Consider the following 22559-nt stretch of genomic DNA (forward strand, 5'->3'; position numbering starts at 1 on the left):
CTTTCCGTGAAACGTCAAATGAGAAGGATCATCGGCTACTGTGTTTGTTTGGAGGGAAAGTAGGCGCGATGTGACGCCAATTTAAAACCAAAGGCAGGCTGGTTTGTGAGCCCGTTGCAACAACACAATGTTGCTTTGCAGATGGAAAAGTGGCACCACGGGGTTTAATGAAGAGTTTAGAGCCTATGAAAGGCTGTTACAGTGATGTTCGGCGGTTCTTGAATAGGGAAGACCTTGTTATTCTAGCGAAAAGACCAAGATATGTGGCGCATTAAGATCAGGGATTTAGAGGTGATCAACCATCACGCCAGGGAGTGCTGCAACGTTGAGGAGAAATGTTTAATGTTTGCCGTTATTAGACTGGGTGACGAGATCTGAGTATGTCCAGGGCTGACAAGGACAAGACAGGTCGGCAAGCGGGAGATGGAGATCCCTTGTTGATCTTGCCAGCGGTTGAGGCGAACAAGGAACGATTGGATTTCCCGAAAGGGCACTCATCTACGTAGCGAGTTTCCAGAAAGCGCTGCTATTATACGCATGCAATTATATCGTGTTATTACTGACGAGACTTAGGCGAAACAACGTCCGGTATTATAGCGATGAATGTCATCTTAGCTTAGCATTTCATTATATGCTTTAGCGAGAAGCACGTAGAGTTACGGATAGCCCATCACCCATCGGTTACATGTTGTTTCTGCTGACGTGACAGGTTCCGGATCTCGACTTGGCAGGTTCTGAATCTGACGCAGGTACCGATGAGCTTGAAGACGAACCGGGGTTGTCTCAGGACAAGTCGAGTCTTTGTCACAGAAATCTACCGCGTTGGTGGAACATCATGTTAATCACGGAGGATTTTGTAAAGGATCCGACATGAACGCGTGGACCATGAGAGATTTTCTTTCCTATTACACATACAAGGAAAATCCGTAACGAGATTTAGTCTGAAGTTCTGTATCCCGACGAGGCTAGAATGAACAACGCATCGTGAGGAAGCAAGCAAGACCTTGAACCGAGAACCTTAACAAGCATCATCCGTACATCCTGGACATTAAAAGAGGACTCTTATCAAAAGGACATCGTTGCCGAAAGGGCGTCTGAGTTGTCAAGATCTCTTGAGAGGGGCGTGAGAGAACAACAAGTAGAAACAAATACTTGCCTTAATCTCCCAGAATTCATGCGTCGCGGAGGCCAGGCCGGATGGGGCCGGCCGGGGAGCAGGGTCCGGAGGGGAGGGGAAGAAACGTTGAGCGGGGCCGGGAAAGGATGATAATGGTTGAATAACTGGATATAAAGAGTATAAGTTGGTCATTAAGTTGAGTGGTATGTTATACCTCGATGCAGGCATCTCTGTGCACGTTTGTCCGGATGTATGTGACTGTTTCGGCCTTCGGTAGATACTCGCGGCAGTCAACTCTTGTGATGGCCTTGCTTGTACAGAGCAAATAGAGTCAATTAAGCAATAGCCTGTTACTACATAGTCTGTGGTTAGTTTATCTGCAAGGTTGCTAAAAGTTTGTAAATGAGCATGTGGCTGATAAAGAATGTCTTTGTCTCACAACACAATCAAAGAATAACGCCCGCTGCAGAATACCTCGAAGTTTAAGATAGGAATGTCAAGACTCAAACAGTTGGAATGGGAGAATGCAAGCACTTAAAACCCTGGTCGACAAAGGTCTATTTCCATCTCGTCAATTGCGGGCGGCCAATCATGAAGAAGTGCGGTGCCTTCACTTTACCGTCTGGCTGGTTAAGATACGATAGCACGTGAAAGGCCACTGGGTCTGATTATGAAAGCATCTGTCAGAGATATACTGTTGTCTATATAGCTGTGGTTATCCTTGTGTGAAGCATCAGCACATGTAATATGTCTATTAAAAGAAGCTGAAGAGTTTGTGAAACCACCGAAACTATTATTGTTTCAAAGCACTCAGTCAGTCGTGGTCAAAGCAACGTCTATTCTTAACCGCTGTTCTACCCATCCCGTTGAAACCTTGTCTAGGAGGAACTCCTGACGATAACCTCATTGGTGAGTTGCTGGATGAGAAATGCAGCTCATAAATTACTATTAAAGTCAATATTTCCGATAACCATTGGACTTCAAATGAGATTGAATCATAGTTGTCTCTTGTCCCAAATGTCAGCCACAAAACGTTGCTTTTTGTGCCTGAGATAGCTCAGGGACGGACATGCTCAAGCTCTCTAGGTTAGCCAACGGTCGACCAACAAATCAGAAACCATCAAGAGATACTGTGTTCTTTGATCCAGCCATTGGAGGAATCGTTTTCCGAGCTGAAAGAACCCTTACTCTTTAAAAAAGCAAGCACAAACAAACAACATGACTACGGAGTATGATTTACTCTAAAACTACCGGCTCCCAGACTAGCAAGATAGAGCCCCAACAACCACACAACCCAAACGTCTCGATGACGAGTGCAAAGTCCACCATTTTGACTCTTGATTTCTATTGTTGACTAAAGCTAGTGATGCATCGTCTGTTTCTCGAGCAACGTCTGAGTCCAAGTGTTCACGTCTCAAGACAACAGGGCTGAATCACCTATTGTTGAATGGGTATGGCTGGAATGAGACTAGACAAGACAATAGCCGATCATGACAAACTGGGTGAGCTGATTGTGGTTTCGGAGACGTGTTGGTTGGCTGTAAGCAGTCGGTGAGCCATGCAGCTGCAGGGGATGAATAGTTTAGCTACATGGCTATTGTTGCCTTCAAAGGGAAACTTGTCCTTATCATGATCAGGATCAGTCTATAATAACATTAAATGCTTCCACCAGGATCCTCTTTGAAAACACTCTGATACAGTCTGACTATCTAGGTTCAGGAGGTTGTATTCTATAGTTAGATATCTATGACGGGAGTCATAGCGGGCAACCATCATGACATGGATTAAATACGACTGAGCTGATCATAACTCCAATGACCAATCAGTCCAGTCATAGCTTCTAATTCACAAAAGTAACTCAAGTTTAAGTGAAGTTAGGTAAATCAACGGCTATCGTGCAGAGGCGTCGAATGGTTAGCTGCATTGTTATCCTCTCAGCTCATGAGAGGTAACCGTTGGCTTTCGGGCGGTGCCTCTTCCAGGTTAGATCTGTTCCAGCGGTTGGCTAATCGAAGTTAGCAGAGTGTAGCGCACTGAGGCCCCTGAAGACCTCTTTTCCCGGCGGTTGCCCAACAACGGTTAAGTTGAGGGCAAGTTGCTGATGTGCCACCAAGCTTGCGATCTTGGAGCTATGAGATTCATATGAGATGTAAATGACTTTTGTTGACTTCTGCTATTCTCTGAATGATTATTGTGTTTATTTTCGATTTATTTATTCCTCAATTTCTGTTAACCGCCTATTACGTCTAGCTGAGGGTATAGTTACTGCAAACAGCTCAGCTCAGCTCAATCAGTCAGTGCAGCGCAGTGCAGGTGTTGTAAATAGGAAGGTCGGGCACGGCGCATACTGTATTGTATCCACTGCATTCGTCCATTCTTATCCTTATCCAACCCGAACCTGTCCATTCTCTTCAAAGAATTTACCGCGGGACTCGAAGCGAAGCGAACAGACCTCTTCTGCCTAAAGGAACCGACTGTCGGCACCCGCAAGATCACAGCATCACCGTTCACGAGTCGAGTCGAGTCAGGGCGATACGGGACAAACGGACAAAAGAAGAGACTCGAAAAGGAAACAGGACAAAACCCCAAGGAAAATACCTACTGGTCGCCGGATGTCAAGGTAAGATACTCATATTCTTTCAACACTCTGTTTGCTTTGGCTATATCAAATTTGGCCTCGGTATTCGTATCGTATCGTATCTCCATCAACTTGCAGCTGGACCATCAAATCATCCCACTATAAACAACCATCCATCTCCATCTCCATTGACGACGAGACAAGTCCCAAGCCAGGTCTCATCCTCAGCACTTCAACACTTCATTTATCTATTTATCTTGCGCATTCAAGCGTCATCTGGCGGGGTTCTAACTTCTCCCTGCTTTTGCTCGTCTTCTCCCTTTCTTTTTAACCTGCCTGTAGCCTGGCCTCGCCTCGCCTGGCTTTCTCTTCCCTGCCTGCCCCTCCTCTTTTTTTAATCGGGGCTTACTTACTTTGGTCCATCCCGTATTCTATCCCGACTCCCGACGACTTCATTCCTCCCTTTACACCATATTCCATCTTTTTTATCATCAGTGGCTGACCGACATGCTTGGCCTGGTAAAACAGTCTTAGACCTTAATGCTTTTCTTCCGTTCTTCATGATCCTTTACGACTCCCCGTAATGACCCACGAGCACCGACCGACCTGCGACATCACATCTAAATAGACTTTCCATCACTACATCAACCCAACAAGTTCCTTCTCACAGCCTGCCCACGCCGAGCTCGACATTGACGAACCCGATTCTGTCCGATCATCTGCAATCTTTCGACCTCATCTGATTGTTCCGAATATTTATCAAGTGCTATTTCTCGATATTTTGCATGGTTTTCGGCCCTTGCTAGTGCTTTTCAAAGGTCAAACGTGACCTGACTGGCCGTGCACGTTATCAATCTCGAATTCGATACTTTGCTCGGCTTGCATCAAAACTGGCCTTTATGAAAATATTTTAGAGCTGCTATGAGTGGGGATCAACTGGCTACAAGGCAAGCTCGCATTTGCAACACTCTCCTTTGCTTTCCTTCAACATCACCAACCACATAGTCACCATGTACCTATATCGCATTCACTAACCTCTTCACGAGCAGTTTTGCCAATCCGAACCACCGCCCTCCGACATCTGAAGGAACACCTACCTCTGCTGTCTTTCCCAGTCCCGTATTCGATACTCCCAAGCCCGGGCAAGGTGCATTTGCCGAGGCCGGGGGTTGGACGCCGCATTACGCTGAAGACTACTCCGTATTCAACTCGACCCCTGGAAATCTCCGTGGACCTCAACAATACCCTTTCGTCGATTACACCACCGCCACTATTGCCAGTGGTCACAAAAGACTGCTGTCTGCTGAGAGCTTTGCCACTGGAATTGCGACTCATGTAAATCACTTCTCTACAAACAACCGCCTACCACTGCCGCCGGTCGAGCCCTCACGCCGCTTGGCCTCATCCCCGAACTCAGTAAACGTACCTCAAGAATACATAACCGATCCGACACAGCTGCCCAGTCCTGATCCGTCTGTTCAGTTCCAATTCTCCAAGAAGGTTAGGAAAGTCGGAGTCAAGGGTGCAGAGCCTGCGCAAACGGCGACGCCCCCACCCACTGGACGAAGGGAAGAGCACAAGCTCGCTGACAAGCTCACCATGCAAAATGACCAGGTTTTCGGCCAGCCCGACTTTAATGGCACCTCCCAACAACAGCAACATGATCTTGCTGCCTTTATGGCTACTTCTGGTGACATGTTTGGATATCCCATGACAGCTCCCACTGCAACACCCACCACATTCTGGGATCCCTCGATGAGTATGGACTTTGACTTTAGTGCATCACCTTCCAATGCCTTCCAGACAACACCTGTTCAGCATGGAGGTGGTCATGGTCACCGCCATACAGGATCATTTGACTGGAATAGCGAAGTGCCTCTCTTCCAAGATCCTACCGCACCATTTGCTCCAACAGGTTCAGATCCTATGCAATCGATCCACCGTGACCGTGCCCTTGCCCCAAAGCCTATGGGCTCAGCGTCTGCTACAACGGCAGCAAGTGCTGCCATGTCTGCGGCTCTTTCTGCTCCTTTAGATAATTCTTTTGGATTTGGGCAACCCATGCAAGGAGTAAATCCTGGGCTGCTCTTTGAACCCCCTCCCACCTCTGTTATGGATAACCCTGCTATCATCCCAGTGACACAAGCCGGCTCGGCTGAAGGCGCAATCTTCCAAACGAGATCTAGAACCCCTCTTGGAGATAACATCCGACAATCATCCAGCATGAAGGACCTGAGGGTCACCAAGGTACCAGATCGTGCTCTTGCACCATCACCTGTCAAGTCAAACCCTCGACCTGGAATGGGCCGAAGTTTCAGCGAGAACCGTGGCAAGAGAGCGCAGACGCAGAACCGACAAGTGCTCCCCAAGCTTGCCCCAGCTCGACCTGCCTCCCAAGCTAGCAATGGTCCCACTAACGACAGTGCGCCTGTCGGACGACCAATTGCCAAGCCAACCGGAAGGCTGTCTCCTATGAAGAATCAGAATCGTCAGTCGGGTTTGGCTTCCATACCCGAGGGGCCATCGCTGCAACACCCGCCGACTCGGACGTCTGTAAAGTTCACCATCGACTCAAGGGGAAGAGCCCGTGCTGAGACAACTATCGTACCGAATGAGTGGGACTGGGAACCAAGTATGGGTCAGAGAAAGGTGTCTCGGGATAGGAGCCGGACACGCGAGCTGGGACCTTCAGACGATGACGAGTCTTCCTCTGACGATGAGCCCATCATCATTCCTAGCCGGACCAATTCGTTCAATACATCCTTTGCCTTGCCGGATCCTGTGAGACCAGTGGGGTCCATCTTCCACTCTTCGAGGCGTAGCTTCAGCGATAGAAGCACCAGTAGTATCCACGACATGATGGCTGGATCGCCACATGACGGAGAGAGCGAGAGCGAGACTGTTATGTATGAGCGTAAGGACAAAATTGGAGACGCTACAAGCGAGCTCCGCAAGGTGATGGAGGACCGTAAGAAACGGTCTAATCCAATGGGACAAGGTGGGCAACATCGCCCTTTCCAAGGTAGTAGCCTTGGCCCTTTCCGAGGTGATAGCAACTCGCCGTCATCCCTCACTGAGTCAAGCCTTATTACAGACAGACAAGTCAAGTGTGTCTGTGGCCGAAAGGGGGCTGACGGGGGAGACGGCTTCATGATCCAGTGGTAAGTCGATTACAATATGTCGCAGGCCGACATGTAACGAATGACCTCAAACTGACATTTGACATAGCGAGTCCTGTGAAATGTGGCTCCATGGAAAGTGTGTTAATGTCAACCTCAGAACTCAGCCAAGGGTATATATCTGCGCATTCTGTGCCAACACGCCAAACATGCGAGGAGGCCGACTGCGAGACACTGGGCGAGGAAACCTGGCTGGGGGCGGCGTGCCAGTGGCATCTCCGTTGAAGAGCAAATCATTTAGGGCGTTTCGATAGGAACAGGTTGAACAAGCATTTCTGAGGGAGTAGACGGGAAGGACGGAGTTCTGGATGACAACATTGCTTTTGATAAGGTACATATACAAACATTGTCGCTCCAGACAAATACCATACATGCATTATGCCGAATGATCCGCTGCAGTGCTGAGGTGAGTGACAGCTCGTCAGTGACAAGCAATGGACATGCCGTGTGCAACACTTTGTACTTTAATTCTCATATCAAATAGTGGGAAGCTTCGGTACCTGGAGATTGAATGGGGAAACTTAAAGAGATACTACCCAAAATGATCTTGGTCTCGCCTCTCGTTGGCCAATGTCGTAGTTGCCCACTCCTAGCTCTGCCGTAGGGCCCGAGCGGGCCAGTGAATGAAGAGCCGGCTTGCGGAGCTCCAAGTCCTCCGATCTCGGAATGGCGGAGAAAGAATGGTGATAATGCGGGGCAGCAACGGAGAGTTAAGAAAACAAGTTCCGGCCATCGACTCTCTTCTCTCCTCTCTGTTTTCTTTCTTACTATACCGATTCATTCAATCAATCAATATATAATCAAAATGGCTGAGCACAACATTGTCGTCCTGGGTGGTGACCACTGCGGTCCCGAGGTATGTAGCTCTGGAGGAATTGTTTGCCTGAGCATGAGCTAACTTGAGGACAGGTTGTGGCCGAGGGTATCCGAGTAAGAGACATTGCGCAGCGAAGAATGAAGAATTGAAAACTGACTGTTTTACTAGGTCCTCAAGGCTCTCGAGGAGAACAAGCCCAGTGTCGGCAAGTTCAACTTCAAGGACCATCTCATGGGTGGTGTAAGTCTCGAGCACCCGTTTCCTTCACCCTAGCTGACATCTTCTTCCAGTGCTCAATCGACGCCAACGGCTCCCCTCTGACCGACGAGACCCTCGCTGCCGCCAAGGGAGCCGACGCTGTCCTCCTCGGTGCCATTGGAGGCCCCAAATGGGGCACCGGTGCTGTCCGTCCCGAGCAGGGTCTTCTGAAGCTCCGCAAGGAGATGGGCACATACGGCAACCTGCGACCTTGCTTCTTCGCCTCTGACTCCCTCGTCGACGCCTCTCCCCTCAAGGCCGAGGTCTGCCGCGGTACCGATATCGTCATTGTGCGAGAACTCACTGGCGGAATCTACTTTGGCGAGCGCAAGGAGGATGACGGCTCCGGCTCGGCCTGGGACACTGAGCCTTACTCCCGAGAGGAGATTGAGCGTATCGCTCGTCTGGCTGGTTTCCTCGCACGAGGCCGTGGTGACAAGAAAGTGTGGTCGCTCGACAAGGCCAACGTGCTGGCCACCAGCCGTCTGTGGCGAAAGGTCATGAACGAGACTTTTGAGAAGGAGTTCCCTGACCTCAAGGTCGAGCACCAGCTTATTGACAGCGCTGCTATGATTCTGATCAAGAACCCCACCGGTCTTAACGGTGTTGTCGTGACGAGCAACCTCTTTGGAGATATCATCAGTGACGAAGCCAGTGTCATCCCTGGAAGCATTGGTCTCCTGCCCAGTGCCAGTCTGAGCGGTATTCCTGATGGTCAGGGCAAGTGCAACGGTATCTACGAGCCCATCCACGGTAAGCTATATATGACCCCTTTTGTTTCTAACAGAAAGCTAATTCATCTCACAGGTTCCGCCCCTGATATCTCGGGCAAGGGCATCGTTAACCCCGTCGGTACCATCCTGTCTGTGGCCATGATGCTCCGATACTCTCTCAACCTCCCCGAGGAGGCCAAGATTGTCGAGGCTGCTGTCAGAAATGCCCTGGACGGCGGTCTGCGCACCAAGGACATGGGCGGAAACGCTGGCACAAAGGAGGTCGGAGATAAGGTTGTTGAGGAGCTCAAGAAGCTCCTCAAGGCTTAGATGGATTGGATATGAATTGTTGATCTACGGTTGGGCGGTTATGATTCAAAAAGCGATCTGTTTTGTGGTTGAAGATGCTTAAAAGTGCGTCTATCGTTATATGGCTATAAGAAATAGCAAAATGACAAATTTTATGATGAACACTTGAGTAAGGTTTACGATCACGATGGCTTTCATGTTTTGGGGTGACGGCAGCTATATGAAGCTGCACGAAACACAGGCCAGGACTGAGAATTACAACTGTAACGTTGAAAACCCAGACTTGTGACTGGCGATACGCTGTCAATGTTGGCAAACCAATAGGCAGTGACTTTGGCAATATTTCCCTACAAGTGCAACCGTAGAACATACACTTATCATGTTCATACTGCTAAAATTCTAGGGTGTTACTAGTAGTCTTATATCTCTTTTCATACTGACTGTGAGACGCCTCAGATACATTCATGATGGGTTCTTCCGAGAAAAAAAGAGCACAAGTTGTACAGAAGATCATACGGGGTAACCCTCCAGCGATGGAACCAAAGTCCTACTCTTCAACCGGGCGACTTTGTACGTGACAGCACCCTGGTAGTGTAAGCATATGTACAGAAACTATAGAGTGTGCTTCGGAACAATGCGATAATGGCGAGTTTTCTCACACCGCACAATGGGAGGCCTTGCAGATATGCATGTCTTGGGAAAAAGCAGGGCATTTGCAGCAAAGACGATCCATCGCCTTGACTCTCTCTCTACCCTAGAGGATCAACACTGACCAGCAATCACTTAGGTTGCTCGTAACCATGTGGTGGTAGCAGCAAGTTGTTTTCACGTGCGGTGACCTTCCATTATGCCTAAGTTGCCTAAAGGCTTACTGGGCTCTAAGCCATCACACCTAAATGCCAACAAGATATCTCGCGATGCTCTCTAAAAGCTTTGGGGTCCAAGCACTCTTGCTTGAGTAGAAATGCACCTACTTCTTGGAACGGTAACAGCCGAGTCAGGCAGAAACAAGAGAAACAAGCAAACAAGAGTCTTGGTCTTACGAGAGACAATGCATGGCGGTAAGAGAAGGGGGCTGCAGGTCAAAGGGTCTGTTTCTCTCCGACACCAGACGGCAAAGGGCGAAGGCGAGGCGAGGGAAAAGTCATGACGTTGTGATTTGCGGAATAAGCTTGACCAGAAGCCTCATAATGATACTACAACTCTAATAAGAGCCAATATCAAATCGTTTTGTTTCGTTTCATTTCAATATTGAATGGGGTCAATAACAGAAATTGAGGAGGTTGAACAAGGGTTGAAGATGGAGACTGGGGATTGGTGGAGCTTATTACAGGCTTGCATGAGGAGAAGAGGAGTCATGATATGGCTGGGGTCTTTTTGTCTTGGGGCGGTAACTCTATTGTTCGAGTGTCTTTCCCTATACTGGCATTGCCCTAGGCAGTCTAGAGCTTCAAATTGTCTCTGATCCTTTCCCTAGCGATCGGCATCGAACATCACAGCACAACACGGCACAACAACAACTCAATGCTGAGCTGTCCATCCCTTCGTCTGTGCTCTCCCTCTGCTGTAAGGTACACACAATACAGCTTGTGCCTGATTTGCTACGTTAGTCTGCAGCGAGGGAGGGGGAAAAAGGAGCATGGCACAAGACACGAGCCAATAATTGCTGTCAAGAGCGCAGCAACACTGCCTTAGCTCTATCTACTACTGTACGGTACAGCACACCCACTTTCTCTAGCAGCCAAGTTATGTCATGTCACAAAGGTCAAGAAGAGAGTTGCAAAGAGCCAAACTTGATAATGCTATTCTTGGCCATGTTTAGTTATGCTTGGCTTGAGTGATTTAATGTGGCTCGGATGCAACGGAATCACAATTCTTTTTCTTCTTTTTTCTTTCCCGTCTTTGATCTGTTTGGGAATTGATAGACTAGGCCATCTAGCTAAGCTCCATGTGAGAGTACAATACAAGATGTGGCTGAAATGGCAGAATGGCACTACAGAAAGTGACCACACCACTTTAACAGGATACGAACAACGCCAATCTAAATACCATTCAGGATAGCTCGCACTTTGAATTGGATAGTTTCTGCATGTTCAACCTGTCATGTTTGCTGTCTCTTTCGTATTCTGAATCAATTTTCGTTGATATACCTTGGTATTCAAACTTAAACGAATCGTAGCATGGGTTGTGTTAGTAGCTAAAGCTCTGACATCTCTTGTCTGATGTCATGGCGTATTCATATCTCGTGGCAACCATTCCTGTATAGGACATTTTTACTTTTACCTAGCCTTTCTTTGTATGTATTTTTTTGACAAACACTCCTCTACTGTCGACGTCGTATGACTCTAGTCAGCATCAGAGCAAAAGAGACAAAGAAAACATGCAGCTGCAGATAAAATCACATAACAGAGGATAGGCAATTCGGTTTCATGCATCGAGTGCTGGTGGCTGGTTCGTCAGTGTTGGATCATGGCTGAATTGGCGTTATGCAGCTACGGGTTGAGGAACTGCAAAATGGATTGTGGCTGATATGGCATTGGCACTGCATCTACTATGGGTTTGCAGTGCATGTTGAGTCACATACAATTAATTGGATTGAAAGAAGAACGATTGACTGATTATTGCTGATTTATTATCACTTACATCGAGTTCAGTTAATTGCAAAATGGAAGGTACTATGGACTAACTAACGGGTCGCTATTGCCAAATCAAGCCGTGTCGTGTGATGGTGCTTCCTTCCTTCTAAGCTCCCACAACCGTTTCGTTACCCAAAAAACTCAATTCCTTGTCCGCTGGAGCTTGAGGGAAGCATTCTCTCGTATTCAACGCCCTACTGCTACACACCATCGCAGCCCACGGAGACAATTATGTCGCTATCTTAACCGCGCTTTAGCGGGTATTGGCTGTTTCGTCTCTCCTCCGGTGCGCTAACGACACGGGAACGATACGCTAGTCTTGTTGGTTAGGGATGCTACGATTATCATTATCCCTTGACTCGACTTCTCCAGGGTAGAATCACTGCTTTTCGACTCCCTGGCCTTGTTCCTTCTGATGTATGTTCAGATCAGACGAGCTCTTCTACCCTGGTGCATGTATGCACGTACCGACCGGCCAAAACAGGCTTTCACAACCACAAGACGTGGTGGCTGCAGCTGTGAGTGCATACATGCTGTGTTATCTGAGGGTAGATACTTGTACTTGGCCAATGCTCAGACTCTCGTCAGACCTCGATTGGTTCCAACCCGCAGCTCTTTCGTACCGTGGTCAGTCTACTGGTCACAGTCATGGCTCTAGTCTAATCGACGAATATGCTGTGCTCGCTTGGAAAGACGCCCGCATCCGATGATCTTGCCGACCTCTGGGTTTCGTGAACCACATGGCCGCGGAGATCGGCCAAAGCGAGAACACCTCCCGTTTGTTCTACAGTACTCCCAGAGTGGCAATCTACAGTATACCGAACACACCTTACCCTTCAAGAAACACCAGCCATGAATTTGTTTGTTTATCAAACTTGGTCTCCGGCCTCCGGAAGCTTCGATCTACGCAGCAGAGCAACCATGTATGGCTTACATCAACACGGTTATTGATGGACATCATGCTTAAAGTTTATGCCCGGTGGTGTCCGTCAATTTCCATATCGGTATAGAGGCTAGAGGGCACATGCAGCCCAGCAATATCCCGCTCACCTCTCTACTCGGCCCATTGATCCGGCTGCCAAGTCTGGGCAGTCATGCCTTGACGAACAAAACCATGGTTTGCAAACAAGCATGCAGTAACAGAGGGCATCTTACAATAACAAATCCCCCGGAACACCTAGCATTGGCTCTCGCGGGACGCCCCACTCCCCCAACACTATACAATAGCACCTTGGCGCCGCCTATCATGGGCGAATCGTCGATTGGCGATATAATATGGGGAGATGATCCTCACTAACCGTCTCAAGCAAAGCGTCTCTCGTGAGTTAAGCGAAAAGCCTCCTCAAGAGGCTTACTGTATGGCACCTAACCTCGCGTTTATCTCTACGGTTACAATGCTAAACACAACCACCTTATTTTCGCCGTTCTGCTACAATATCACGACAAGCAGGTTTCTGCATCTTTGTTGTGTCATGCCTGGGCTGGGATGGCGCCAAGTCCTCGGTCCACGTAGCGCTACTGGGTTCCTAGACTCTCACTCCGTCAGCTTGACATAGTTCCAAGAGGCTCGAAAGTTTGTTGGCTGCCCGGACACTAAGCATCTGCAATGCTGATGTTGCTGCATCTCAAGCTCCAGCGGGGTGACCGGGCCTGCGATTCGCATCAACAGCAAAACCACTCATACCACAATGTGGGTATACTTCAGCCTCAGTCACGGTATACTTTGACTAGGTGCATATTGGCAGAAGAAGTTGACTGCGGTGCCGGGGCTGGCTGATGCTGTCATCAAGCCCAAGTTGCATTGTATCCGCCTCTTGTGTTTACGAGTTTGTTGTCCTTGTCGACCAGCTTGTTGTTCCTGCCGTAGTAGGTTACCAATGGCTGTGCGGTTCTGTTGAGATGCGGACACCAGTTCCCGCTCTTTGCTGCCTTCTACGCAAAGAGATTGCATGTTTCCTCGTATCCAATCCAACTTCTGACTCCTCATGCCGTCTCCCGTCTTACTGGTTTCCCCAGACTGAATGCAGGCTGATCCAGTGATCAACTGATTAAGTGAATGCCCAGCCAAATGGGCCTGAAAGGGCCGGCCTTGTACAACATGAGCACCTAATAGCCTTGTCCTCTTAGAAGGGCAGGATCTTTTGTTGGGGTTGTTGGAGGGAGGCCGATATCTTGGCCCTGCTGTTGCGGGTTTCCCTAGCTAGGGCGAGCTCTAAAAACCTTACGCGAAGGAGCTCCAATTGTCTTGGCCGGCCGTTGGCTAGCAGAGTCTCGCTGACCTCCGTGCATGATGCTGGCATCACGTACTGGCACAGCGTCGACTGAGGCTCACTTTCTCAGTCGATTGCTAAGTGCCTAGTCGTCTCGATATGCATCCCTCGTGCATATTGGTTGCTCCAGTGAGCTCCAGCCACATCCTCTGCCCTCGTTGATATGGTTGGACTCACGATGTCCGTATCACATCTTGCCAATATTCCCACCCCTCCTTCTTGGTGATTATCGTCTCCTCGAAGTAAGAACCAGACTAATGCACAACCTATGGTGGGGTTGGGAAGTGAAGCCAGTTGGACGATCTTGCTGTAAGGTTTGGAAGTTGTCAAGACCAACTTTGCCAACCTCCCTCATGTGAGGCTGGATCTGTTCATGAACTTGTAGATATAAGGCTGCAACCCTCTCTAGTTTTTCAATTCATCTCATCATCTCTCTACTCAGCCTCTCTCACCTTCCAATCAGTTCAACTTGGTTTTGTATTCACTCAAGTAGCCAACTCGTTCAGGTTACTTAACACCTTCGCTCAACCACCACTATCGCTTGCTTACAGCTTGCACTCGTTCAAAACACCTTCGTTGATATCACGAAACCAATCTCGCAACTTTCACAATGAAGTTCGGCGCTGCCCTTTTGGTCTTGGCCACTTCGGCCCTGGCTAGCAACGTCCGACGAGGAGACGAGTATGAGAACCCCGACTACAGCGGCGGAGAGTACGAGGCTCCCGAGGCTCCTGCGGATGACTACGGATATGGAGACAAGCATGACAGTGGCTACAAGCACGAGGTGACCCAGGTCGAGGTCACTTACACGACTACAACTGTCTGCCCCGTCACTTATACCCACCACGAGAAGGGATAGTAAGTTATCGAGAATCGACCAAGACACTTGCAGAGCGCTAACTTTAGAAAAGCACCTACTACGAGACTAAGCTCACAACCTCTACAGTCACAGTTGTTGAGGCCAAGACTGTCGATGTCACTGTCAAGGAGCCTGATGTTTACAAACACTACACCGATGTTGAATATGTCACTCGAACATCACTGTGCCCCGTGACCGTCACCAAGACTGTTGCCGGAGAGGTCATCACAGAGGTTTACACGACCACCAGCTACATCTACGATGTTGTCAAGACCACCGACTATGAGCATGTCAAGCAACCCGATGTGACAAAGCACGAGACAGACGTCGTCTATAAGACCCGAACCACTGTCTGCCCTGTTACTGTCACCAAGACTATTGCCGGCGAGGTTGTCACTGAGACATACACTACCACCAGCGTGATTGAGGAGGTTGTCAAGTCCACCGACTACGAGCACGTCAAGCAGCCCGATGTGACCAAGCACGAGACCGATGTTGTTTACACCACTCGAACCACTGTCTGCCCTGTCACCCTCACCAAGACTATTGCCGGCGAGGTTGTCACTGAGACATACACCACCACCAGCGTGATTGAGGAGGTCGTCAAGACCACCGACTATGAGCACGTCAAGCAGCCCGATGTCACCAAGTACGAGACCGACGTTGTCTACAACACCAAGACTCACGTCTACCCTGTCACTATCACAAAGACTATTGCCGGTGAGGTCATCACTAATGTCTACACCTCAACCGACTACGAGGTCGTCAAGGTCCACAGCACTGTTTACGACAAGGTTGAGCTTCCCGATGTGACCAAGCACGAGACAGACATCGTCTACCACACCAAGACTGAGGTCAGCCCCGTTACCGTCACCAAGACCATCGAGGGTGAGGTTATTACCAACGTTTACACCTCCACCTCTCTTGTTGTCGAAGAGGTTGTCACCACTATCCCTGCCTACAAGACCATCGTCAAGACCCTGGGCAAGGGCGTTGTTGTCACCCAGTACTCCAAGATTGTCCAGACCGTCGGCGGCGGCACCGTCTACCAGACCGTCGCTCCTCAGCCCACCACTGTCGAGATCCCCGAGACTGAGGTCGTCACTCAGCCCGAGGTCACCGTGCCCGTACCCGCCACTCCCACTGCTGAGCCTGAGCCTGTCGTCAACGGCGCTGCTGTCGCCGCCAACAAGGCTCCCGTTTTTGCCTTCATGGCTGGTATCCTTGGCGCCGTCGCCCTCCTCTAAACAACACCAGCTGTTTAGACACAACGCCAACAGCACTGCCAGATGGGCCCTTCTGTTATTTTTCTTCTTTACATCCTTCACCTTTGTAAAAAGCAGGACGTGTCCCTGGGCAAAGGACACTTTATTTAATTCATCGCGAGCATCAGTATCGCATTGCACACTCATTTCAAGCATGGTAAAAATAGGAGGATGGGTCTTAAGGGTTTGCACTTAATGTCGTGGATGTGGGTGTTTGTCATTTTACTTTCTGTTCCTCATGTATATATTATTACACAGTTTCGATTGCAGGATATTATGGAAGTATTTGGATAAGGTTATGATAGGATTAGTAGGTAGTTAATCTGACGATGGTTGTTGGTATACCTTTACTGTTTCACCCGTGATTAGCCATGGATACTAATTGCCATTGCCTTGTTTAATTTGGCGACTTGAGAAGGCTACGCTTAGACTTGGCCAGCCTTGGGTTCATCAATAAGCTTTGGCAGCCTGGTGTATTGAGGTGGCTGGTTGGAGGCGTGAAGGCTTTTGCATCGTCTATCATTGGCCCTCTCTAGTGTCAATACAACAATCATGTGGAAGCAATCAGAAGACCCTTTAAATTTCCTGGCTTGCTCTCGAACTTTGTGTGCTTTGTGTTGGTTTACTTGGCCACCGTTGGATATCCCCAGAAACAAACCGCTGAGAGAGTAGATGTCACTGTGCATTTGTGAGACTTGTTGGAAGATCCTGGTAGTATATACGCTTCCTTATTCACTACAGATGTCTAGTAGTAGAACTATCGTTTATACAAGGTTCGATAGTTTGTCATTCTGTGTACTGTTCGTCTTTGGTCTGTAAGCATGTCTAAATCGTAGGATATCACTTTTGAGCACTAGCTAATATTCTTTCCACCCTCCTATATGTTCAACAGTAGAGCTTACTCAGGATCAACTCCCATGTAATATCATCAAGCTATATTGATCATGTTAAATCGATCAATGTCTCAGCCTTTTTTAACAAGGCCTCTGCCTTTACAGCTTGGACTTACAGCATGTTGCTGAAAAAGCTCTCTACTGATAAGATACCCCACTACCACCACCCACTTCCCGTCCCTACAGGGCTCGGAGTAGCATTAGTCCGCTAAATCCAGTCCATGTGAAGCTCGACTTAGACAAAGCATGGATCGCATCTAAACATCCATACATTTACCAACACATACAACAACGTCAAGATGGCGCCCGTTGATCGCGTGGACCACAATGCCCTTGAGCGTAAGTCTTTATCCAAACAATTGTCAGAATACGCTAACATACTTCAAGAACAGCTCAAGGATATCATCCAGGATCTTTACCAAATAATGGTCCAAGTCTCAACCTACGATTCCGCCGGCCGCTCAAGTAGAGAAGTCCTCATCAACGAAATGTACCACACGTCTGACCACTCCCTCTTTGTCAAAACAAACTAACAACTTTAGCAAAACTCTCTCCGAGTCCCTCCGCACCCTCCACGCCTCAGCCTCACCACCGCACAACCTCCCCTCCGTTCCACCAGAACTCCTTGAATACGTCGAGCACGGCCGCAACCCAGACATTTACACGCGAGAATTCGTCGAGCTCGTGCGTCGCGGCAACCAGCTCATGCGCGGAAAGCTCAACGCCTTTGGGACTTTCCGCGATGTTCTGGCCGAGAATATGACTACTGCTATGCCTGAGCTGCGCGACGATGTGGTTCAGGTCGTGGAGGCCACAGGAGGTGTGCCGCCGGGGAGGAGAAACGGCGAGCATTCGCAGCCGCAGCAGAATGGTGCTACTTCTAATAACCATGCGTCATCGTCGGCTGCTTGAAGGGTGATACTGGAGACTATACATGATTGCAATGTTCTTTTTTACGCGATAGTTATTTTTGGGTTGCAGGTTCTATGATACCCTAAGCGCGTGTAATGCCGCGCAACTGAATGCATTATCTTTAATGTCTCGCCGATATTCCGTGATTTTAAGCCTCAGAGTCAGACTGAAAGACAACTTCTGTTTCAACTTGGTGTTTGGGTTACAAAAGTACGGCTGAATAGATATAATCGTGATTGATTGAAATTGGGTATCGATGTATAGCTCCAACAAGACAACCATTCATTTTTGGCCTTTTGACAATGTATAAAGCAAATGATTTAGAGGAATCAGTCTAACAGAGTTCGTAGTGGTATCCTGGGTCCCTTTGACCTTAGCAATAATATGTAACCCATTATCCTTTCGCATTGCCCTGCTCAATCATTGATGTCTATCCCTGAAACAAACGCCCGGCAATGGTATGTTGTGTAGCATATGCAAAGTGCCCCTTATATGTGCTGCCAGTACGTTCTACAACGTCGAAGGGCTCTTTCTACGAAAGACCGGGATATGTTTTGTACATATGTATGCGGACCCAACTAGCGCCAGAGCGAGGATCACCACTTGCCATGGAAGCAAGACGGCTGCCGCCATGAAGAAAGTACCGTAACGCCGTACAGTATCGACCAACCGGTCATGAGCTTCCCGGTTCTGTTTCTGGTCTCGGGATTTGCTTCCTGTGGTGGGTTGTGGATAGACACCCTCTTTGAAGGGTGCTGTGTCCTCGTCGTCCTCTTCCTCGTCATAATAATACGAGCCCTCTTCCTCACTATCCTCGACGTCGTCATCGTCATCATCAGCGCCATATGGTCATGAGAAGTTGAAACCACCAGGGTATCCTCCGCGCTGTTGTCTAGGATCACCACCAAAGTTGAAGTGGGCACCGCCGCCGCCACCGGGGAAGCCTCCAGCAGATCGGAAGCCGCCGCCACCACCACCACCGAAGCCCTGCTGGCCCATCATGCTGAAGAGGATCTCAGGGTCAATACCTCCCATACCTCCACCCATGCCGCCGCCCCCGAACATGTCGTTAGGATCCATAAGGTCATCGCCATTATCATAGGCAGCACGCTTCCTAAAAATTAAAGTCAGTAACTTGTTCCAGTCTTTTGTTCGGGGGGTCTCTTACTGAGGATCACTCAAGGTCTCATAAGCCTCCTGCAAGTCCTTGAACTTCTCCTCGGCCTGAGCATCGCCGGGGTTCTTGTCGGGGTGAAGCTTGACAGCCATCTTGCGGTACGCCTTCTTGATCTCGACATCTGTGGCGTTCTTCTCAACACCGACGATCTTGTAGTAATCCTTTCGCTGGGCCTTCTTAAGCTCAAGTTCGGCTCTGCGAATTTCCTTGGCGATGTTGCGGTCCTCTGGCTCGAGCTCTTGGATTGCCTTCCATTCCTTGACTGCATCGTCCCATCTCTCGGCACCACCCAAAGCGTTGGCCTTGGTCTTGCGGGCCTTTGTGTAACCAGGGTCGAGATTGATAGCCCTTTCACAGTCGGCAATAGCATCATCGTATTGTTTGAGCTTAATCTTGCACTGCGCCCGGTTCTGCAACAGCTTCGAGTTCATGCTCTTGTTGGAGGGGTCAATTTCCAAAGCATTGGTATACTTCTCAATAGCAGGCTGTAGACGTCCGGCCTTGAAGTCGGCGTTGCCCTCCTCCTTCATGCGGTCAAGTCGCTGGACAATCCTCAGCCACTTGACAGCATCACGGAAATCAGGGTCACAGTTGATGGCCATACGGAAGCACTGGATTGCCTTGTCGTTCTCGCCTTGGCCGTACAGCACACGTCCGCGGAGGACAAGAGCCTCGGGATCCTGGTTGTTGTTTCGGAGGAGGTTCATAGCGATGTTCTGTGCCTCTCCTAAAGAGTTCTCACGTCCCATCAATAGATATGCCTCTCCGCGCATAAGCTGCCACTTGCGGGGCTTACTGACACGGTGACCAAGGCCGCGCTCAGCGAGGTCAAGAGCATGAAGCACCATTGACATACCAGATCCGTTACCCTGCTGAAGAATGTCACGGGCGGACTGGATGTGGTGTAACATCTCCTTTGCCGGGACCATATCCTTGGCGGAAGGTGGGGGATCAATACGGCTGAAGGTCGTCAAAGCTTCCTCTGGTCGGCCCAGACCAGTGTAGATACGGGCCAATCGCAGAAGAATCTTGGCATTATGGGGATCATAGTCGGCAGCCCTGGAACAATCGTCAAGAGCATGCTCAAATTGACCGTTGGACATATAAGCCGCAGCTCGGTTGCCTAGATAAGTAGCGGAGAAGGGGAATAAGTCGACAGCTGCGGTTGGATGTCAGCATTTGGAGATAATTTATACCAAACGGAAAAGATTATATAAAAAAAGAGCCTCATGGCAGGTGGCGACGCATACCTTTGCTGTACTGCTCGATGGCCTTGTAGTAATTCTTCTCCTTGAAGAAGCGGTTGCCAGCGTTCTTGTAAGACTCGGCATCCTCCTCGGGTGTGATCGTTGGGCTTCCGGGGTTGGACTTGTGAGGAGGAGGTGGAGGGGCGCCATCATCATGACTTGATCCGTTGGGAATGGGAACGGAAAAGTTGGCCTGGGCGTTGGCTTTTGGGTTGGGAGGAGTGGTTGAGCGAGCACCACTGACAGGCTCGCTATCGACATCCATAGAATTACCGTTCATGGCTGCGGCAAGAGCGGAGAGTCGCTTGCGTTCTTCGGGAGGGAGGTTAAGAGGATGCGTCTCAGGCTCGTACTTGGGTCGACGAGAAGAGTGAGAGTGTGAGTGACCGGGGTCGGTAGATTGCCTCGACAGTCTGGAAGAGCGGGAGGACTTTGTTGGCTCGGTTGTGGAGGTGGGCCGAGATGATTTCCTTGAAGACTTTGAAGGCGACTTCTCGCGGGCGGGCGATGAAGGCTCGGAGGAGTATGGCGGTGGTTCAGACGAGTCGTGCTCGCGGTCGCGCTCCTCGAAAGTGGCGGATTTCCTTGAAGAGGAAGGGGGAGGAGTGGAGGAGGAGGGAGAGGGAGAGGGAGTTGGCTTCTTGCCGGTACCAAAGAAGTTCTTCATTTGAAATTGGGCCAAAGAAAGTTCCGTTGCCAGATTATAACTTTAGTAGTCAGAACCTATGAAAGAATCCCCAAGAATCCCCGTAATAAGCTTATGCTGGATACTTTACTGCCCGAGTCGATGCCCTAAACGGGCGTTAAGAAAAAAACCGATTTTTTTTTCCGGGGCCGTGTCCCTCTCGAGTGGCTCCTCTCTGAGGGACAGAAACAGGTCGTGCGGCTCTGAGCCTAAAGGGGGTGAGAGAAGTACAAGTACAAGCGTACTTGGTACGCCGTTGAATATGGCGCGGACTGGACTGGTAGAGGTTGAGAGGTAGAAAGGCCGGTCGGTACTAAGACAATGGCAGAATTGAAGAATTACAAAGATTCAGATGATAAAAATATTATCAAAAGGCAAGAAGTGATTCAAAGAGTAGAAAGAAGAGTAGAGTCAAAATAAACAAAGTCGGGGGCAGGGGAGGAGGAAGTGATGAGAGATGATGAAGGAGAAAATGTCGACCCTTGTTGAGTCAACAACTACAGTGACTGACTGACGTTAATGAGACGAACCGGGCTACGAGAGTGACGAGTGACAAGCTCAGCCCAGCCGATTTATCAGCCAGCCAGCTTTCTATTAGACCAGGCCGGCCAGCTCAGGCCAGGGATTCAGATACATGGCTTTTTGAATTCATCTTCCCCCAACTAAACATAGCGAAAGAGGCGGACTAAAAAGACTACGCGCGAAAACAGTGGCCAAACTGCCTGATTATTTCCTATACTAGTAATCCGTCTCTCCAATTCCGCCTCTTGTCAACCTGTCGGATCACTGCAAAAGACATCCTTTGAAAGAGAAGGCTGGGCTCTGCAGGTATCCCCAGTTGCCGGGTCGGCTCACGGCGGAAGCCTACCGTTGGCACATGGTTTAGTCTAAGCGTTGAGGTTTATTTTATTCTCGCCCGGCCTCAGGGACTGACGGATAGGACAATAAATTATGTTGCTGTCACATCGATCCTACATTAAATCACATCTAAATAGGAGACCCCGAGGCTCTGGCAATACATAACATGTTATTTGCCTGCTGTGCGAGTATCTTGTATCTCGTTCCCCAAGGTACTGTCACCTCTCGCTTCAGCTGCTTCAGAACCCCCCCCCACTATGGGCCCTCGGGTATGATGGAGTTATGTCAGAACCAATTAAGCAAGGACCATGTGCAATGACAATGAAGTTTAGCGACCAGGACCAGGACCATGACCGACAGTCGGAAACGTAGTCTATAGTTCTTGTCACTTTAGTCTGCATATGCAGTGAGTTGTCCTGAGATGTTGAGCCAACCAAAGTGCTAGATAGTAGTAGAGTTGGAGGTTGGGATATGAGTCTACAGCAGTCTAGTCTGTTTACACCGAACTTGAGGTGAACCTATGATAGAAATACAAAGACTGTATTTGTACTTGAAACACAGCCGTAATGACGATATACACTGAATCCTACTCATCATCTGCCAAGGCACAACAGGCAGATAAAAAGCAAGCCTGTCTAAATTACAGTACTCTGTACATACAATTCCTCGTCCTCTGTAACCCCGCGCCAACTTTAGTGCCCGTAGCCCGTACCTCTCCCATCATACGGATACGGCCCGCATAGACTAAACTAATCTAATATCGAGGCTTTGCGCATATCCAGACGT

At 49.1% G+C, this 22559-nt stretch overlaps 5 protein-coding genes across 5 annotated transcripts; 4 read left to right on the forward strand and 1 right to left on the reverse strand.

Moving 5' to 3' along the window:
- Positions 1 to 4202: 4202 nt before the first annotated feature.
- On the forward strand, positions 4203 to 7205 carry FGSG_06674 (uncharacterized protein; the record flags this gene model as incomplete). Its single annotated transcript, XM_011328004.1, has 4 exons — positions 4203 to 4214; positions 4610 to 4707; positions 4745 to 6860; positions 6924 to 7205. 3 exons carry the CDS (start codon positions 4203 to 4205, stop codon positions 6858 to 6860), a joined length of 2226 nt encoding a protein of 741 aa, XP_011326306.1. The 3' UTR covers positions 6924 to 7205.
- Positions 7206 to 7679: 474 nt separating this feature from the next.
- FGSG_06675 (3-isopropylmalate dehydrogenase) lies at positions 7680 to 9120 on the forward strand (the record flags this gene model as incomplete). The annotated part of the gene is made up of 5 exons (XM_011328005.1): positions 7680 to 7730; positions 7784 to 7804; positions 7860 to 7931; positions 7982 to 8702; positions 8757 to 9120. The coding sequence occupies 5 exons, from the start codon at positions 7680 to 7682 to the stop codon at positions 8990 to 8992; spliced, it is 1101 nt and encodes a 366-aa protein (XP_011326307.1). The 3' UTR covers positions 8993 to 9120.
- A 4625-nt stretch (positions 9121 to 13745) lies between these two features.
- Positions 13746 to 16320, forward strand: FGSG_06676 (uncharacterized protein). Its single transcript, XM_011328006.1, has 3 exons — positions 13746 to 14237; positions 14384 to 14735; positions 14789 to 16320. Exons 2-3 carry the CDS (start codon positions 14488 to 14490, stop codon positions 15981 to 15983), a joined length of 1443 nt encoding a protein of 480 aa, XP_011326308.1. The 5' UTR covers positions 13746 to 14237; positions 14384 to 14487; the 3' UTR covers positions 15984 to 16320.
- Positions 16321 to 17161: 841 nt separating this feature from the next.
- FGSG_06677 (uncharacterized protein) lies at positions 17162 to 17918 on the forward strand. Its single transcript, XM_011328007.1, has 3 exons — positions 17162 to 17233; positions 17282 to 17384; positions 17437 to 17918. The coding sequence occupies exons 1-3, from the start codon at positions 17194 to 17196 to the stop codon at positions 17804 to 17806; spliced, it is 513 nt and encodes a 170-aa protein (XP_011326309.1). The 5' UTR covers positions 17162 to 17193; the 3' UTR covers positions 17807 to 17918.
- A 194-nt stretch (positions 17919 to 18112) lies between these two features.
- FGSG_06678 (uncharacterized protein) lies at positions 18113 to 20897 on the reverse strand (the record flags this gene model as incomplete). Its single annotated transcript, XM_011328008.1, has 3 exons — positions 18113 to 18920; positions 18975 to 20142; positions 20234 to 20897. 3 exons carry the CDS (start codon positions 20895 to 20897, stop codon positions 18656 to 18658), a joined length of 2097 nt encoding a protein of 698 aa, XP_011326310.1. The 3' UTR covers positions 18113 to 18655.
- Positions 20898 to 22559: the final 1662 nt, after the last annotated feature.

Source organism: Fusarium graminearum, chromosome 4 (assembly GCF_000240135.3).
Source record: "Fusarium graminearum PH-1 chromosome 4, whole genome shotgun sequence".
Taxonomy (NCBI): Eukaryota; Fungi; Ascomycota; class Sordariomycetes; order Hypocreales; family Nectriaceae; genus Fusarium; species Fusarium graminearum.

Excerpts from the sequence above, each read along its gene's own strand:
- FGSG_06676 (XM_011328006.1), top strand. The coding sequence starts at position 14,488 with ATGAAGTTCGGCGCTGCCCTTTTGGTCTTGGCCACTTCGGCCCTGGCT. Across the intron at positions 14,736-14,788 it reads ACCCACCACGAGAAGGGATA|CACCTACTACGAGACTAAGC; the intron begins GTAAGTTATCGA and ends ACTTTAGAAAAG.
- FGSG_06677 (XM_011328007.1), top strand. The coding sequence starts at position 17,194 with ATGGCGCCCGTTGATCGCGTGGACCACAATGCCCTTGAGC. Across the intron at positions 17,234-17,281 it reads GGACCACAATGCCCTTGAGC|AACAGCTCAAGGATATCATC; the intron begins GTAAGTCTTTAT and ends ACATACTTCAAG. Across the intron at positions 17,385-17,436 it reads GAAGTCCTCATCAACGAAAT|CAAAACTCTCTCCGAGTCCC; the intron begins GTACCACACGTC and ends TAACAACTTTAG.